At 29.7% G+C, this 16,701-nt stretch overlaps 6 protein-coding genes across 13 annotated transcripts; 4 read left to right on the top strand and 2 right to left on the bottom strand.

The window, feature by feature from the left end:
- Window positions 1-60: 60 nt before the first annotated feature.
- Window positions 61-1,397, top strand: LOC114876770 (hydroxymethylglutaryl-CoA lyase, mitochondrial). The gene has a single exon (XM_029188579.2). The coding sequence runs from the start codon at window positions 190-192 to the stop codon at window positions 1,201-1,203; it is 1,014 nt and encodes a 337-aa protein (XP_029044412.1). The 5' UTR covers window positions 61-189; the 3' UTR covers window positions 1,204-1,397.
- LOC114876765 (armadillo-like helical domain-containing protein 3) lies at window positions 1,314-7,004 on the bottom strand. 4 transcript variants are annotated; one of them, XM_046286992.1, is made up of 12 exons: window positions 6,914-7,004; window positions 6,729-6,779; window positions 5,074-5,263; window positions 3,750-4,035; window positions 3,509-3,642; window positions 3,227-3,437; window positions 2,864-3,158; window positions 2,570-2,787; window positions 2,272-2,504; window positions 2,080-2,206; window positions 1,726-2,000; window positions 1,314-1,648 (listed from the first exon to the last, which is right to left on the bottom strand). In XM_046286992.1, exons 3-12 carry the CDS (start codon window positions 5,224-5,226, stop codon window positions 1,556-1,558), a joined length of 2,025 nt encoding a protein of 674 aa, XP_046142948.1. In that variant the 5' UTR covers window positions 5,227-5,263; window positions 6,729-6,779; window positions 6,914-7,004; the 3' UTR covers window positions 1,314-1,555. The 4 variants fall into 4 exon arrangements, with proteins under 4 accessions (XP_046142948.1, XP_029044394.1, XP_046142947.1 ...); XM_029188561.2 differs by lacking the exons at window positions 6,729-6,779; window positions 6,914-7,004 and adding exons at window positions 5,425-5,488; window positions 5,579-5,671; XM_046286991.1 differs by having other exon boundaries at window positions 6,729-6,949.
- Window positions 4,042-5,044, top strand: LOC114876772. Of its 3 annotated transcripts, none has more exons than XM_029188582.1 (5): window positions 4,042-4,303; window positions 4,361-4,399; window positions 4,485-4,532; window positions 4,601-4,839; window positions 4,913-5,044. In XM_029188582.1, the coding sequence occupies exons 2-5, from the start codon at window positions 4,372-4,374 to the stop codon at window positions 4,928-4,930; spliced, it is 333 nt and encodes a 110-aa protein (XP_029044415.1). In that variant the 5' UTR covers window positions 4,042-4,303; window positions 4,361-4,371; the 3' UTR covers window positions 4,931-5,044. The 3 variants fall into 3 exon arrangements, with proteins under 3 accessions (XP_029044415.1, XP_029044414.1, XP_046142951.1); XM_046286995.1 differs by having other exon boundaries at window positions 4,262-4,303; window positions 4,489-4,532; XM_029188581.1 differs by having other exon boundaries at window positions 4,361-4,532.
- Window positions 6,001-8,219, top strand: LOC114876767 (sulfite oxidase). 2 transcript variants are annotated; one of them, XM_029188574.2, is made up of 7 exons: window positions 6,001-6,092; window positions 6,163-6,783; window positions 6,856-7,042; window positions 7,106-7,231; window positions 7,321-7,513; window positions 7,596-7,796; window positions 7,859-8,219. In XM_029188574.2, exons 1-7 carry the CDS (start codon window positions 6,052-6,054, stop codon window positions 8,161-8,163), a joined length of 1,674 nt encoding a protein of 557 aa, XP_029044407.1. In that variant the 5' UTR covers window positions 6,001-6,051; the 3' UTR covers window positions 8,164-8,219. The 2 variants fall into 2 exon arrangements, with proteins under 2 accessions (XP_029044407.1, XP_029044406.1); XM_029188573.2 differs by having other exon boundaries at window positions 6,003-6,092; window positions 6,145-6,783.
- Window positions 6,941-9,942, bottom strand: LOC114876769 (probable proline--tRNA ligase, mitochondrial). Its single transcript, XM_046286994.1, has 7 exons — window positions 9,832-9,942; window positions 9,506-9,757; window positions 9,159-9,420; window positions 8,900-9,081; window positions 8,626-8,838; window positions 8,233-8,556; window positions 6,941-7,028 (listed from the first exon to the last, which is right to left on the bottom strand). Exons 1-6 carry the CDS (start codon window positions 9,940-9,942, stop codon window positions 8,239-8,241), a joined length of 1,338 nt encoding a protein of 445 aa, XP_046142950.1. The 3' UTR covers window positions 6,941-7,028; window positions 8,233-8,238.
- Window positions 9,943-10,535: 593 nt separating this feature from the next.
- On the top strand, window positions 10,536-15,582 carry LOC114876761 (coiled-coil domain-containing protein 186-like). Of its 2 annotated transcripts, XM_029188552.2 has the most exons (9): window positions 10,536-10,675; window positions 10,764-12,351; window positions 12,424-12,694; window positions 12,758-13,161; window positions 13,222-13,760; window positions 13,912-14,177; window positions 14,261-14,284; window positions 14,375-14,524; window positions 14,579-15,582. In XM_029188552.2, the coding sequence occupies exons 1-9, from the start codon at window positions 10,552-10,554 to the stop codon at window positions 14,651-14,653; spliced, it is 3,441 nt and encodes a 1,146-aa protein (XP_029044385.1). In that variant the 5' UTR covers window positions 10,536-10,551; the 3' UTR covers window positions 14,654-15,582. The 2 variants fall into 2 exon arrangements, with proteins under 2 accessions (XP_029044385.1, XP_029044386.1); XM_029188553.2 differs by lacking the exon at window positions 14,261-14,284.
- Window positions 15,583-16,701: the final 1,119 nt, after the last annotated feature.

A 16,701-nucleotide genomic window follows, 5' to 3' on the forward strand; every position in this document is an offset into this window, starting at 1 on the left:
TTGTATTTAAAATAAAGTTATCGAATATTAAATGATAGCGTTATTTTTTATTGATCTATATATATTATCAATGTACATATGTTATCATTTTCGAATATATTGTTAAAATTAATATTTGAAGAAGTAATGTACACTTATGAAGTTTCTTTTCTATAATTTGAATAAAACCAATGTATAAATATTGAGTGAATGTGTAATTACTGCCACACTTTTTGTATATCAACAATGTTTAAAATAATTAATAGAAATAATATATGTAACTTGTCCTTTAAAAAGATGAGGATGTTTAGTAACTTTGTGAAAGTAGTTGAAGTCGGACCAAGAGATGGATTACAAAATGAACGGAATATTGTGCCAACTGAAATCAAAGTTGAATTTATCAACAAATTATCACAGACTGGATTAAAAAATATAGAAGTTACAAGTTTTGTATCTCCAAAATGGATTCCACAAATGGCAGATAATGCAGAAGTTTATCAGAAAATTAATAAGAAACCAGATATTTCATATCCGGTATTAGTGCCGAATATTAAAGGTTTAGAAAATGCATTAAAGGTAGGTGTAAAAGAAATAGCTGTTTTTGCAGCAGCATCTGAGACTTTTTCAAGAAAAAATACCAACTGCTCTATTGATGATAGTAAGAAGAATATTAAAACAGTTGTTCAAGAAGCAAAGAATCATGATGTTAAAGTCAGAGGCTATGTATCTTGTATTATAGGCTGTCCTTATGAAGGTCAAATTAAGCCAACAGTTGTAGCCAATTTAACTGCATTCATGCTACAATGCGGATGCTATGAAATTTCTTTAGGAGACACCATTGGTGTGGGATCTCCTAATAAAATAAAGCAAATGTTACATGAATTGGAGCATGTATCAAGTGACATGAATAAATTTGCAATTCATTGTCACGATACTTATGGACAAGCTTTGGTAAACATATATGCTAGCCTTGAGAAGGGTATCAGAATCTTTGATTCATCTGTTGCTGGATTAGGTGGTTGTCCATATGCACCAGGTGCTTCTGGAAATGTTGCTACTGAAGATTTACTTTATTTCTTACATGGACAAGGTTTAGAAACTGGAGTAGATATCAATGAAACAGTAGCAATTGGAGATTTCATTAGTAATCAACTTCAAAGGAAAAATCATTCCAAAGCTGGTGTTGCACTTTGTGCAAAGGAGTGTTTAAGAAAATGCTCATAACTGTATTTTTAAAGAAAATATACATTTTTACCTTTTTAATTTATACTTAAATTACGAATTGTAAAAAGTAACTTTGGTAATTTTTACAAAACGACCGTTAAACCGAAATATATATTTTATACTTATTCAATTTTAATAACTCTTTGAAACTTGTATACACAATCCGTAGAAATATAGCGCAACAACAAAAAATACTACAATGTGTTATTTCCAGAAGCTGTTATATGTTCCTTGCGTTAGTAAGAACATATACAAAAATCCGACTGTATTACAAAAAAAAGAATTCGTTATAATACATTATCACAACAAGATGACACACAAGATCTGTTGCATATCTCATATGAAGTCTCTGTTACGAAATATTTGACAGTTCTTGTAATATAGCTTGTGTATCTAATGCACTTAAATCTATGGATCCTCGGGTATCAATTACAACTCCAGTTACCTAAAAAACAATTAATAAAAAAACAAGATGAAAGAAACGTTTCAAATTTCACCTTCATACGTTCAATCATATATTACCATTTCTTCAAAGAATGCAATGTGATGAGGTTTTTCAGAATATCTTTCATACTGATCTAAATTATCTTGTAATTTTAAAGTAAGGCTATCATAATTTTGTATTATAATTGCTAGAATTTGTTGTTCCGTTGGAGTTGATAAACTTTCACTTGCCAACCATGCCGCTATTTTCGGAGGGAAATGATTCACTATGTCTCTCATGTTCACCAAACAGTTTGTTAATTTTAATGCGTGTTCCTTGTATTCGTAAGATTCGCTTGTCGAATATCGAAGCGCTTAAACACCCAAGTTATAATTTCATTATATGATGAAATATATTTTAAACGATTGCAGAATTGTTTATACTTTACATACCCATTGCATTTAAATTTGTAAAAATAAGTCTCATTCGTATTATTTCATAAAATAACTCGTCGTAACTACTCGGAGAAGACAGGAATGTATCTCCGTAAGTTATAAATAAATTTAAGATATTTACAACCTATAAAATAAATATTACTTTCTTGATTTATATTTATCTTAATAATTTTAGATATATTAATTTACCTGAATAGCTAATGGGAAGATATTCATTTTCTTAATAAGATGACTTTCGTGTGTAGTTAAAAATTTAAGTAAATTGATCAATGCTGTCCAAAGATCTCTCCATTGATATCCAAGTCTAACTCTACATCTTTTCTGGTAACAAAGCAATCTTTGTAAAACTCCAATACACTGATGATATAGTTCAAGTGGAAATTTTTTCATCATATGTGATGTGATAAATTCAACAAGTAAATCTACAATTTCATAATGATCGTTCAAATAACTCAAACATTTATCTTTGTATGTATAATAATCATACCGAGTAATGTAGCTGCCAATGGTTGTGCAGGTGCTATTTTATCTTGTATTTTTCTATGATGCATAGGAACTCGATGAAGCTGTACTCTGAATGCCAAATTCGCATCGTGCATTAAACTGTTTGCATACTGATCTTCTGCAATACAACTTAATATAAGAAAACATAACTTAACGTTGTTCATTATCGCTTCTGTTCTGATAACTTGCATAACTATTGAACTGAAATAACAGATATTTTAAATGCATTCAATATCACTTTTTGTATGTTATCCATAATAAATAAATAAAGTCTCACCAATACTGTAAAAATGTAGCCAGTAAATTAAATGGCTGAGCCATGACGTCAGGCATCTGAGCTCCAGGAGCTACCGCATTTGGTCCTAACGTATTGTTTGGCGAAGGTGGTGCGCTAGTATCACTTTGCGTGTATGCCAAAGTCGTTACAAAATTGCGATTTAAATGTGTAGCTTCATAGAGTGCTAATAACAGTGCATTATTAGCACGCACTTGTTGCGTTTTTGCTTCTTCCTCGCCAACAAACATACTTCCAACAATGTTAGTCAAAGATGATAGCCAGGACGCTTGTACCTCTAATATATTTTATTTGTGTTATCAATATTAATGAAATGATTTAGATATACAAATGCATGTTTTGTACCTGCTCTCTGCTGAGCAAATTGCCTGCAAAATTCCATCAATGAACTTGATATTACTTGTCCATAGCCATTAAGTGCTAACTCGTCGTCTAAAATTGATAACTTAACGATGTAAGGATTTGCTCCTTCGTGCTTTCTGTAATTGACTAGAAGTGTTAACAGCAATACTGCATCGTGTCCATGACGACTTCTAGCTGTTGTATCTCTTAATAACTACACGAAAAGAATGTATTAATATTTCATTTAATTTGTGTTTTTGAATTATATATAAAAATAACACCTACTTGAACCAGAGATTCAAAAACACTATTAAGCATAACATATTCCAACAAAGTGTTCTGACTAACATTGTCCATACCAGTTACAATAATTAATAACAATTTCAAACATAAAGCTTTTAAGCTATCAGGGTATTCACCTGAAATCATGGAAAATTTTAATGATCAATTTTCTTCAAACATCAAATGTTTATTTGAATCTTTGATTTCTTCAATCAATTGTTTATCACAATGTTTTCAATTTTACCTGTTAAAAAATTATTACAATGTTGCATTAGAGTTGTCATCCTTTGCTCTGCAGAATCAAATCCGACTAAGATGTCTATTAAGTTAAACCCACAGTCACCTTGACTAGCTTTCTTATACATGGATTGAATGACAGCAGCTAAAGTTTGTAAAGCATATACAACTCTGAAGGGATGTTCATCGATTAATGTATCTACACAGTGACAAACCAAGGCATTTAAATTTTCTCTGCTTGCATTCAACTGCTCCACTGTCATATGCAAAATTTCACTTTCAATATGTGGAACCTAAACACAGAAAGAATAACCATGATATTTCATATTTAATCACAGGGTATATATTAAATTATAACAATTCATTTGTTTTCTTTTTTGGCAGGAGAAACTCACAACAAAAATTTTTGATCAAAAAGAGATATTGAAGCTTATTTCATTTGGTTAATTTAAAAATTCTGTTACATCAAAAATGATACTTTCAGCTTGTGATTTCAATTTCTAAAAGTTGTTAAATGATCATGTCATAATGATTGGTAAACTTGTTACCAAATTTATCCAAGTAAGTTCACAAATATTTTGTAAAGATACATTGATAAATAAACTATAAAACTTACAGTCATTACCCTCATGGGAAGTAACAAAATATTATGGAAGAGTATGTATATATCAATTAAAATGCTTAAAATATAAAGTTCAAACAAGTGAAGCATGGTTTAATTTTAAATGCAAATTTATGCCAGGTAGTTTACAGAATGAATTAGAGTGTGAAGAACCTAAGCAAAATAAAGGTATCTATTGAAAGAAAATTTAATATCTTTTCAGGGTATTAATTTTTAAATAATATTATTATTTTCAGTTAAAGAGAAAAAACAACAGGTAAAACATAAATTGCCAGCTGATGCAGAAGCTTACAAGAGAAAACAATATCAATTACAATATCCTAAGGATAAAGAAGATGAATTTGAAGATACTTCATGTAATGATATAAAAGACAATTATATGCAAAAGAAAAACCAGAAACATGAGAGTGCAAAGCACCAAGAAAAAGAAAACTACACTGCTCGTGATGATTATAGGACAAAAAAGCAAAGAAAAGTATAATTCAAATATAATTTTAATTAATAAGTAATTATTATATTTGTTTCAATAACAAATTTTCCCATGACAGGTGAAACGTGCTCAGTGAGCTTCATTATCTGAAGAATGTGTACTTGTGAATTTGTGCTATATTAATTTTCTAAAAATTATTGAATGTCTTAAGAAATTTGTATCTTTTATTATTTATATTTGTACATGCTGTTTAATAAAATGAATATACAAACCACTCACCATAGGTTTAATTAAAAATAATTCATTCCAAAAATTTGGATGAGCTAATGTTAAATCCTCTCCTTTGAAAAAACTTTCATAAATTGGTACAAGTTTTCCTTTGTGTTGGCGTTTGGAGCCTGAACCACTCCTTTTTCTCATAGCCATTGCCATAATTATTTATTCACTTCTTTTCATTTCCTTTATATACCTACAAAACATATTGAAACAATTAACAAATTTGTATTATTTTCTAAATATTAATAAATTATATAGTACAAGTACTTATAATGACAATACAAATGTATTGATCAAATTATACAAGATTTAAACATTATCTGTAATTGTAAATTCATTGCAATACTTAAATACCTTTAAATGTAACCTCTATCCTGAATCTTCGATTATTTTAAATAAACAAATAATACCTCAACACCTAAATGAATGTTATGACAAAGACACTGATTCAATTTTATAGCAAATAATTATAAAAGTGTTCTAAACATTTCAACAGGTATTTACTTACTAATAAAACATGTAATTCCTTAATATCACATAAAGGATCTTTGTACTTATTTAAAAAAAAGAAAAAACAGTTCTAAGTATTTGCAATTTTAATTTCTACTATGTTGCAATTTTTTAAAAGATTTCATCGAAGAACCTCTGAATATTAGAACAAAAATAATAGCATGAAAAATGAGAAACATCAATGTACAAAATGACAGGAGGGAACCATTACTACAGGAATGACTGATATATATCGTTCTTATCATAATATAATCATTCAAAACCAACATTCAAAAAAAGAACTGATATATAGATAAGAGTAATCGCTAAATATTAACATATGTGTAATTCTTTTTTAATTCAGGCTACCATTGTAACGAGTTATTACTCAATGTTATACGATAACTTCATATAAATAATTCGAAGAACGTCCTTTTCGAACCTGTTATTCTATTGTTTTGATTGTTGAACCAGTTTTAAAAAATTCGTATCATGATACTACATTCGAAATTTATATATCAACTAAGCAGAAAGTTGTTTTACATTATATTATTATTTTATAAAATTAATATAAAATTTACATAGTAATATTATTTATTTCAGATCTCTATTATCAGTGCCAAATATTTATATTCCATGCTATTTTGAAATATGCAGACAGTATTCGTTTCAAAGGAAAAAATACACAGAAAATACTTCTGAAAGTAATTATGGAAAATATACTGCATATATTACTATTGCTACATCTCTATTGGGTATCTATTTCTATAAAACTAATAAAGAAGTTCATGCCTTGACTAAAAAGCATGTTCAATCTGGAGAATTCAAAGCAAACCTGAATACGTATAGTTTGGAAGAAGTAGGCAAACATGATAATAAAAAGGATGGTATTTGGGTAACATATAAACAAGGAGTGTATGATGTAACAGATTTTATTGAAAAACATCCAGGTGGTCCTTCCAAGATCCTAATGGCAGCTGGTAGTTCAATTGAACCATTTTGGACAATCTTTGCAAATCATAATACTACAGAAATATATGAGCTTCTTGAATCAATGAGAATTGGAAATATTTCTAAAGAAGATGCCATTTCTAATATAGCTAATGAAAATGATCCATATTCAAATGAACCTGTTAGACACAAAGCTTTAAAAATTAATGGACACAAACCTTTTTGTGCTGAGCCACCTCCTTCTCTGTTAATTGAAAGCTTCATTACACCTGTGTACATACATTTTCAATTTAAAGAATGTTTGTTAAAAAAGAAGCTAGTTTGAAAATGTTTCTTTTATTCCAGGGAACTATTTTATGTAAGAAATCACCTTCCTGTTCCTCAAATAGACTTAAAAACTTACACATTGGAGTTAGCTATAGAGGAAACAACAAAGAAGACTCTTAACATTGAAGATATAAAAAAGTATCCCAAGTATACAATAACAAGTGCTGTAATGTGCGGTGGAAATAGACGATCTGAAATGGCAAAAGTAAATAAATTCTTTCGTAAATAATATAATAAACATAATTACATATTTATTATCTGGTTATAGGAAAAAGAATTGAAAGGGCTTAGTTGGGGTATAGGTGCAGTAGGTAATGCTACATGGACTGGTCCAAGACTGTATGATGTACTGAAGGATTTGGGAATTGATGAAGATAACTATAATCACGTACAGGTATGATCGCATAAACAAAAAACGTAAATATTAAAAATATAATAAACGGAAAGTAGTTTCCTAAAATCAAAATAATTTCATTGAATAAGTTTGAGGGATACGACTTAGACCCCTCTGGTTCACCATACGATGCAAGTATACCTATTAGTAAAGCTATGGATCCTAGAGCAGATATACTGTTAGCTTACGAAATGAACGGAAAACCGATACCAAAGGATCATGGTTTTCCTATCAGAGTAGTTGTTCCAGGTGTTGTGGGTGCTAGAAATGTAAAGTGGCTTGGTAATAAAATAACAATTATTATTGTTATATTAATGATCATAACTAAGAATAGAGTAATTGTTTATTTCTATAACATCCATAGGTAAGATAATTGTCTCAAAAGAAGAAAGTCAGTCACAATGGCAACAACGTGATTATAAAGGTTTTTCTCCAAGTACTGATTGGAATAATGTAGACTTTTCTAAAGCACCAGCTATACAGGAGATGCCTGTCATTTCTGCGATTTGTAAACCAGAACCATTAGAAACGGTGAAAGTAGTGGATGGAAAAATAAACGTGAAAGGTGAAGTATAAAAAGCTTTGTTTCTTTTTCTAATGAAAATGAATAAAATTTTTTTTACCCAGGATATGCTTGGTCAGGAGGAGGTCGAAAAGTGATTCGCGTTGATGTAACAAATGACCAAGGTAAAACTTGGTATACAGCTAATTTTCATGCTGAAGATACTAATGCTAAGAAAGGTCGTTATTGGAGCTGGACATTATGGAATGTAGATCTTCCTGTTAACAAAGAATGGAAAGAAACGGAAGTTTGGGCAAAAGCTGTAGATGAATCGTACAATGTTCAACCAGAAAGTTTTAAAAACATATGGAATTTACGGGGTTTTCTTTGTAATGCATACCATAAAGTTACAATTAAATTAGAACATTGAATTTTTGAAAACAATTGTATATGATTTTTACAATTACTTAATAAAAAATTCTAATTAAGTTTATTTTACCTTAATTTAATTAGCCTTTGATACTTTGGTACTTTCAATGATATTTGAAGTTTTTTCATCATTGAAATAACTATACATATTATCTAAGCTTAGATCACACTGCGTTGAGTTATTTATGTCGTGGATCTCGAATAAAGGTGGCGATTTTACAGCAGCCTTTCCAAGTATTATAACATAAGGTATTCCGGTTACGCGAGCATGCATTAAACGATTACCAATCGTTAAATTTGACCTATCGTCAAGTATAGCGTCGATGTTTAATTCATCTAAAATCTCTATCACTTTATCTACATACTGATTTGCAGATTCTTCTTTGCTCCCTTTCTGTAAAAATACAATGATTTTCAATAGTTTTGTTAGTATTATATACCACAATAGTATACAATATATTACCTTTGGTGGTATAATAGACAATGTATAGGGTGCTAAATGTTTTGGCCACCGTAATTCGGTTTCAGTAGATAATATTTCAGCTATCATGGTAAAAATACGACTCAGGCCAAGTCCATAGCAACCCATCACTAAAGGTGATGCTGTATCAACTATTCTAGATTTCACATTTAAAGGTTCTGTATATTTTGTATTTAATAAAAATGTATGCCCTACCTAAAATAAGAAATAAACATTTATTAGAAAACAGGATTAAAATAAACATTTTTTCTATTACCTCTATAGCTTGCTCTTGAGCTAATGTACTTTTACATTTAGGACAATGTGTGTCATTGCACATAACTTTATTAACAACATACTGACAAGATGAACATATACAGACAACATCTTCTCCTATACTACTTTTATAATGATATTCATGAGACACTGAACCTCCAATAAATCCAGGATCACCAACAGCTGCAAACGTTAATTAATATTAACAGAATGTTTTCTATGTAATATTTAACATTACATGATTTTAATTATTTTATTACCTTTTACAAATGTTAAACCTATATTCTTAAATATATTTTCATAAGCTTCACATACTTCTTCATAAGTCTTTAGTGCATTATTCAAATTCAAATCAAATGTATATAAATCTTTCATAAGAAATTCTCTACTTCTCAGAAATCCATGACGTGGTTTCATCTCATCTCTCCATTTACTAGAAATCTGATAGAGCTTCAAAGGCAATGTTTGTGATGATATTATTCCTGAAGATGACAATAAGTTACAAACTGTTTCTTCACATGTCTATATCAAAATAAAACAGTTATTGATCATATTACATTTATTCATTTGATTTAAATGATGACTTAAGTATTAATGGATAACTTACCGGACTTAATATATATTCTTTTTCTGATCGATCCTTTAATATAAACAACTCAGACTTATTGTTATTATATCTATCTGTTTGCTTCCATAAACGTGTTGATGTTAAAGCTGGAAGCAATATCTTTTGGGCTTCAATTCTCTCCATTTCATTGTCAACAAGAGTTGTCAATTTATTTAAAACACGTAATGCTAGAGGTAAATATGCATACATGCCACTGTTAACTTGTTTAATAAATCCATACTTAATTAAATGCTGTAATTAGATCACAATAAGTAGTTGTTGATAAATGAATAGAATGAAATTTAAAAAAATAACAATTAATATACCTCATAGCTTTTTGAAAAAACTTCTGATTTTTTAATAGTACTAATTCTGGATGTCATTGGTTGAAACAACCTTGATACCTTACTTATATTGCGAATTGGTATATTTGACATTTTTAAGAAATAAAATATAAGTAATATAAATATAAAATTCACAACGAAACTCGTGTATTAAAGATTATTCAAGTATAATTAGTAGTATACACCACGATATTCATATTTCAGGACAGAGAGTAATCACTGTTTGCCGCCTCGCACTGGTGCTGCGCAACGCGGCCAATTCCTACAAAAGAGTAGAAATCTGTAAACGACATCGAAATTAGCATACGTTCTAAAATGAACGTCAATAGGTTCTTTGAATGTCGTTTACAGATTTCTACTTTTTTACAAAAGTTAGCCGTATAGTGCAGCACCATCCTGGAAAGGAGTGAACATTCTTTGTTCCTCTTTCTCTATGTATGTATTTACCAGCTGAATTTTTGGTCAATGTTTTCAGATAAAATAATACAGTATCATCATGTTCATAGGGAAGGTTAGAAACAGCACAGATGACAGATAAAATTTCTTGGATTTTAGGTTCTCTCTTCTGATTTTAATTATTTTGCGAATGTCATTCAATATTGTAACTGTGAACCTATCTCAAACTAATGAATTTTTCCAACATCAATGACTTTCACTAGAAAATATAACACCATGAAATAGGATCCAGTTGTTCTGAAAGAAATGGAATTTACAATTTGTAAAATGGACGAAACAAAATCTAAATTGTTCAATAAGGAAAAAACCCTTATGGATAATTCCGATCAAACTGATTCCGGTGTAAAACCAGATATTACGCTTGCGGAAGGTACGAACTTTGATTAGTTAGAGCTATGTAATATTGTCAAATTCACAGTAACATGTTTAATTTTATTCTTTATTTTGAATATTTTTAGTTACCAATTCATTGATCCAAAATAATATAGAAACAATGCCAGTTCAGGAAGAACTTAAATGTAACAGTATCGCTCAAATTGAAACAGATTCAGTATTAAGAAACAATGGTAAAAAGTATCATTGTTTAATAGAAGAAAACAGTATTAACATTTCTCTAAAAGGTTCTGCTTCTTTAAGTAATCTCATGGATAATGAGTTTTTGAGATATGAAACATCATCTGTTGGTATGAGCCTTCCACAAGAAAAGTGTCTTCAGAAATCATCTTCATGCAATGATGTTAGCTATGCATCAACATTATCTGATCCACTGTTGTGTATATCTTCCCATGTAATACCTAATTATGATATACAATCTGTGGTCCCAAATGAATGTAAGGAATTAGAATCAGTATGTAATAATGAAGAAGGAAATAGTGAAAAGCATGAAGAAGAAGATAAAAATTGTATAGTAAAAATTAATGTAGAAGAAATAAAAAACACAGTACAAGATTCTACTATGTGTAACAAATTAATGGAGAATAATAAACAATCAGAAATTGTAATAAAGAAAGACCTAAATAAAGAACAACAATCTTCTGAAGTTATTAGAAACACAAGATTACAATCTAGACCAACTTTAACTGATGATAGTAAATTGGTTAAAATTTCACTGCCAACATATCCAATTAATATAATGCAATCAAATGCTCAGTTTCTGAACAAGAGCCGTAGCTTCTTAAATTTTATTACAGAAAAATCAACAAATATAATGGAAAAAGCATTGTTACCACAGCATTTAACTGTGAAGTACAATTCAGTAATGAAATCCACAGATAATGTTCATAATGGGAGAAAACATACAGAAGAATTTCTTAGCACAGAGTCTCCTTTGATCCAACCAACAGTTAATAATGAATCAGATTTAACAAGAAAAATAAAAGATATTGATGATCCAGGAAAAACATTACTGGACAGACAAAGTGAAAGAAGTGAATATACGAACAATTATGAAAGTAAAAATGTTTCTAGAAAAAATTCTAATGAAGGCTTATTTGTGAATGACTGTGTGACTGATAAAAATAATGTTGATAGTACCTGTAAATTAAATTACCTAAAACAAGTGGAATCTCATTCTACTGATGATAGTATTAATCACACAGGTAACAGTGTAGATATAAATGGGGATTCTAATATGGTATTGAATCCTGGATATAATAATTTTGCCCAGAAAAGTCTTATTGATAATATACCTCAAAAAGAAGAAAAAGTTGATTCTGAGGAGTCAAGATATAGTTTATTACAGCAACCAGAATATCTCACTTTATTAAGGGACTATGCAGACTTGAAAGCAAAGCATTTGAAATTGCAAGAAAAAGTTGAATGTTTGGAAGAAAGAAATCAAGTACTGGAGACAGAAAATAAAGGAGAAACTTTTACTATACAATTAGAAACATTACAGAAGACAATAAACACACTTACATCTGAATTGCATGCATCCTTAGCAGGACAGGAAACATTGAGGAAAGAATACAGTGCTGCTAATAAAGAGAGGGAAAGTATGGTAATGAAGTATGCAGTTAGCGAAAAGCAATTAATTGATACTCAAAGGTACTTAACAATTTTTAAACATATCATATTTCATAACTAACTAATCTCTGCTTTTCATTTCTTTTTGAAAAGGGCGAGAGAATATGCAGAACGTAAAGTAAAAGAAATTATAAAACAACAAGAATCGCTCCAAAGTAAATTAAGAGAAATGCAAGGAGAAAGAGCAAGGATCTGTAATATCTTAGATGGAAAGCATCGTGAGGTGATAGATCTCCAAAAAGAAGTTGATAAACTCAGAGAGGATGTAAACATGAGAGACATAAAATTAAAATGGACTCAAAATAAACTTAAAACTGAAATGGATTTGCAAAAGGAGACTCAACAAAAATTAGATAAAGCTATGGTAATAACATAGAAAGAATCATTTCTTGTTTCTATTATAAATTCATAACATTAATTTTTTTAGACTAGAATAAATGAAATGAAGGAGGAATGTGAACTAGTCCGTAAGGAGTCACAGGAATCGATACGAAAGTTCCAACAGTCGGAAGAAAATAAAGCTGTTACATTGGATCAACGATTAAAAGAGCAACAGGCACGTTTGATCTTAGAAAGGCATGTCACAGAGGATAAAGAAATGTTGAGACTTCAGTTACAAAAAGAGGTAGAAACTTTGAAAAGCAGACAACAGGTTTTAATCGAAGAAAATAATACCCTTAGTTTAAAGATACAAGATGCTGAAAAGAATCGTTTAAATTACGAGAGTAATTTGAGTAACGTAAAAATCATAGCGGATCAGCGTCAAAAGGAAATTGTGGAGTTGCTTAATAAAGTATCCGAGTTGGAAACGTTGAAGGTCCAATTACAGCAGTAAGTATTATAAAACCTTAATTTAATTTCAAAACGTTCATCTTCCTTTTTGTTACACAGTAAAGAGCAGTATTTGGCATCAACTGAAGCTGAAATGAACCATTTACGTATGGCTAATGAAGAATTACAAGCAGATATGTCTGCGTGTCGTCAGAAAGAAGCTGAGATGCTGGATTTTACGCAGAAATTAACAGATAAAAATGTACGGCTTCAGTCTGAATTTACAGCCACTGAAGCTAGGATGAAAAAACTGGAAAAAGAACACGGACCATTACACGACCGCATTAGAGAACTAACAGATAAAGTTAAAATATTGGAAGAAAGAATTGTACAAGAGCAGAAAGTAAGAATAGAAGAATGTGAAATTTTAGCTCAACATCTTGCTGAACAGACACAAGCTGCACAGAATCTTGGACAGAAATTGGAAGATAGTCAAGGAGAAAATGCCGTGTTGAAGAGAAAACAGCAAATAAGTATGAAAGAAATGACACGTGAGCTGCTGCAGTGTCGAAAGAAGTTGGAAGCTTTTGAAACGTCATCTCCTTATAATTCACTGGGTGTTGCATCTAGGACTGGATCGAATGTTTCACTGAATACAGGTTCTTAGATTTGAGAATTAGTTTTTCAAGTGAAACTTTAGGGTCTTTCTTACATTATGCTCCCTTGTACACAATTTTCACTTCTAAAGCTCGTGGTAAAGCACACCAATTTTTTGTTTTTGATACATGTACTTTTCACTTTTTTTTATAGGAGATACATTAAATGGTGCCTTATCAGATAATAGTATTAATGGTGAGCAAGGTATTCAGTCTATGGAGCCTAGCAGACAAGCGTTAATAGACCGTATTATAAAATTACAAGAAATCAATGCTAAAAGAGCGGAGAAACTTGATTTTTTCGAAGAACATACGCGAACCCTGGTTGAAGAGCTACAGAAAAAAACAAGAATTATACAGAATTATATTTTGCATGAAAATATTGGTGCTATGGGCAACAATGATAGAGATAAGTATAAGGTAAGTTTTAATTTCAAACTAAATAATCCTGTAGAACTTTTAGATATTCAAATTTTATGTGAATTTTATCATTTGCACACAAGCATATTAAAAGCAGGAGAAATGCAGTAAGTTTGATGTCACTTACTATCTTGCAATAGCCATTTTTCTAATTGATTCTGTATTTTAATTTTATGTTAACAATTATGTAATTGTAGGCTGAATTGGCGAGACACGGGGGAATAATGGCCTCTGTTTACAATCAACGAGTCTCGGATGACAATATGACCCTGGAGTTATCATTAGAAATAAACCAGAAACTTCAAGCAGTGCTTGAAGATGCATTATTTAAAAATATCACGCTAAAGGTAAACATAATAAATATATTGAAAACCTATATATCTCATATGTTATTTTTGCAGGATAATATTGATACTTTGGGTGAAGAAATAGCACGATTAATGATGCAGAATCAACAAAGGCAAAATACAAAGTAAAAATGTTTGAAGGCAACACGTTTATGTGTGTCTTCTAGAGGCAATGGAATGGTGAAGGCATATCCTAACACTGCAAAGATATACACACCTTTGATTAAGAAATTTGTAGTACTTATGTACCAATCAACTGTAATGTTGTATATTGAGCATACAAAAACTTATATCTTCATTTTATGGAAAAGAAATGGAGTAGATCATCATTTCAAGGAAAGTACATTTTACAGCAATTCGAATAGTATATTTTTATAATTTAAAAATCGATAAAATAATTATCTCAGTGTAGTTTGTTTATATAAATGAGTGATTTGAAGCATTACAGTATCTTGAATTTGCACTTAATGTATAATACTTCTTTTTGTTATGTATATTTTGTGAGAAACATTTGTACATAAATATTAAGTTTTTTAATATATTTCTTTTTTTGTTTTTCTTATTTTAATTACTGTTATTCACTAAAATTTAATAAATGAAGCGACATTTTAATATTAAAAGAACATTTTACTGTATCTAGTCAAAAATTACGATACTTCGAAAGAAACCCATTTATTAAATTTATTTTTTTATTGATAAGCTAAATGCAGAATGAAAAATATTTTTGACAAACACTGGAATTTTCTTGTAAAATCCTAAACTTGAATTTTATTTATCTACTACTTACGGATTTAAATGGTTATAAAAGAAATATACGGTTTTCAAGAAACATTCCATGCTTTTAATGCATTAAAAATTTTTAATAATAACGAAAATTTTTAAAGGGAACTTGTTGTATTGAACTAATTTCATGTATATATTATATGTTATAAGCATGTACCAAAATATGGTCAAGTATTATTTATATTATATATAATATGGAAACTGTAACTCTCTGTAAAGAAAAATCTTGTATCTATAAAATATTATTAAAAATACTTTCATCTATTCTAAATTAATATAGGATGTTTTCTATTTGATGACATTCCTTAAAAGAAGGTGAATTAACACGAAAAAGTAAGTAAAAAATGTAGGGTAATATTTTCCGTAAGGGGTTTTATTATTTAATTAATTAATGTTAAAAACTTACCGAAATTTTTACATTTTACAGACCCGCCTTTTTCTGGAAATGTAAAATGGTGCTAAAAAGAGCTTCTCTGTTACGCAACCAGAGGGCGCAAAAATTATATCTACTTTTATTTCCTATTTCCGGCACCAGTAGCGCCTCTAGTATTGAAAAAGAAAAAGGCGGATTTTTTTAAATTGCAGAAATATCCATATTTTCTAGATTCATTTCTTTTTAGAAAAATAAAAGATTATTTACTTACCCAATGTAAGATGAATGTGCTTGTGACAAATTAAAATAATATACGCTTAATTAATCTCGCTTTAAGCAATAATTTGAGAATATTAAAAAAAAAAGGATTTTAATGATATAGGTTTGCTCACACGTTTAATGACAACCTGTACTACATAATATAAAGTATTTGATTATAACAAGACAAAGCAGACCTCGTGATTTTGTAATCTATATCTTTTTTGTATTTTTGTTGTCAGGTAATTATGAAACTATTATATATTTTACTCCATCTAGTAAGAGGAACACACCTATATTATTCGTAACCGATAGAGTTCATCCACGAGAAATATTTCAATTTCTCACTATTTGCCATGTACATAAGACACATTATTCCTTCGGACAATAATTTTGTTCTAAACGTTTGTTCGCTACTCCATCTTTTTTTTCTCTCTTCTTCACCCTGTATATACATATGCACAGCACTTATACAATATTACAAAGCGTCTACTACCGAAATTTACAACCGACTGATAAAGTTACGATTTCAATCGAAAGTATAGGTATATGTAATTTTACGTATCCCGTGTGTACATATGTGCTTGTGTATTTGTACGCGTGTACATATGTTGTTGATATTGCTTTTTTGTACATTGTAACGCGGTATACAAATGCACGTGTTTCATTCTTTCGTAATTAACGCAATCTTAAACAATGATTTACAAAGATAGTAAGAACACGTAACAGTGTTGAAAGTAACCGTTTCACCGACGACATTAAT

Source organism: Osmia bicornis, chromosome 9, assembly GCF_907164935.1.
Source record: "Osmia bicornis bicornis chromosome 9, iOsmBic2.1, whole genome shotgun sequence".
NCBI lineage: Eukaryota > Metazoa > Arthropoda > Insecta > Hymenoptera > Megachilidae > Osmia > Osmia bicornis.

Excerpts from the sequence above, each read along its gene's own strand:
- LOC114876770 (XM_029188579.2), top strand. The coding sequence starts at position 190 with ATGTGTAATTACTGCCACACTTTTTGTATATCAACAATGTTTAAAATA.
- LOC114876772 (XM_029188581.1), top strand. The coding sequence starts at position 4,271 with ATGATTGGTAAACTTGTTACCAAATTTATCCAA. Across the intron at positions 4,304-4,360 it reads TTGTTACCAAATTTATCCAA|TCATTACCCTCATGGGAAGT; the intron begins GTAAGTTCACAA and ends TAAAACTTACAG. Across the intron at positions 4,533-4,600 it reads AGAACCTAAGCAAAATAAAG|TTAAAGAGAAAAAACAACAG; the intron begins GTATCTATTGAA and ends TATTATTTTCAG.
- LOC114876765 (XM_046286992.1), bottom strand. The coding sequence starts at position 5,226 with ATGGCAATGGCTATGAGAAAAAGGAGTGGTTCAGGCTCCAAACGCCAA. Across the intron at positions 2,788-2,863 it reads GCTACATTTTTACAGTATTG|TTCAATAGTTATGCAAGTTA; the intron begins GTGAGACTTTAT and ends CTGTTATTTCAG. Across the intron at positions 2,207-2,271 it reads TCTTCCCATTAGCTATTCAG|GTTGTAAATATCTTAAATTT; the intron begins GTAAATTAATAT and ends TTTATTTTATAG.
- LOC114876767 (XM_029188573.2), top strand. The coding sequence starts at position 6,052 with ATGATACTACATTCGAAATTTATATATCAACTAAGCAGAAA. Across the intron at positions 6,784-6,855 it reads GAAAGCTTCATTACACCTGT|GGAACTATTTTATGTAAGAA; the intron begins GTACATACATTT and ends CTTTTATTCCAG. Across the intron at positions 7,043-7,105 it reads GACGATCTGAAATGGCAAAA|GAAAAAGAATTGAAAGGGCT; the intron begins GTAAATAAATTC and ends ATCTGGTTATAG.
- LOC114876769 (XM_046286994.1), bottom strand. The coding sequence starts at position 9,942 with ATGTCAAATATACCAATTCGCAATATAAGTAAGGTATCAAGGTTGTTT. Across the intron at positions 9,421-9,505 it reads AAGAATATATATTAAGTCCG|ACATGTGAAGAAACAGTTTG; the intron begins GTAAGTTATCCA and ends ATTTTGATATAG. Across the intron at positions 8,557-8,625 it reads TGTCTATTATACCACCAAAG|AAAGGGAGCAAAGAAGAATC; the intron begins GTAATATATTGT and ends GTATTTTTACAG.
- LOC114876761 (XM_029188552.2), top strand. The coding sequence starts at position 10,552 with ATGGAATTTACAATTTGTAAAATGGACGAAACAAAATCTAAATTGTTC. Across the intron at positions 13,162-13,221 it reads TTGAAGGTCCAATTACAGCA|TAAAGAGCAGTATTTGGCAT; the intron begins GTAAGTATTATA and ends TTTGTTACACAG. Across the intron at positions 13,761-13,911 it reads GAATGTTTCACTGAATACAG|GAGATACATTAAATGGTGCC; the intron begins GTTCTTAGATTT and ends TTTTTTTTATAG.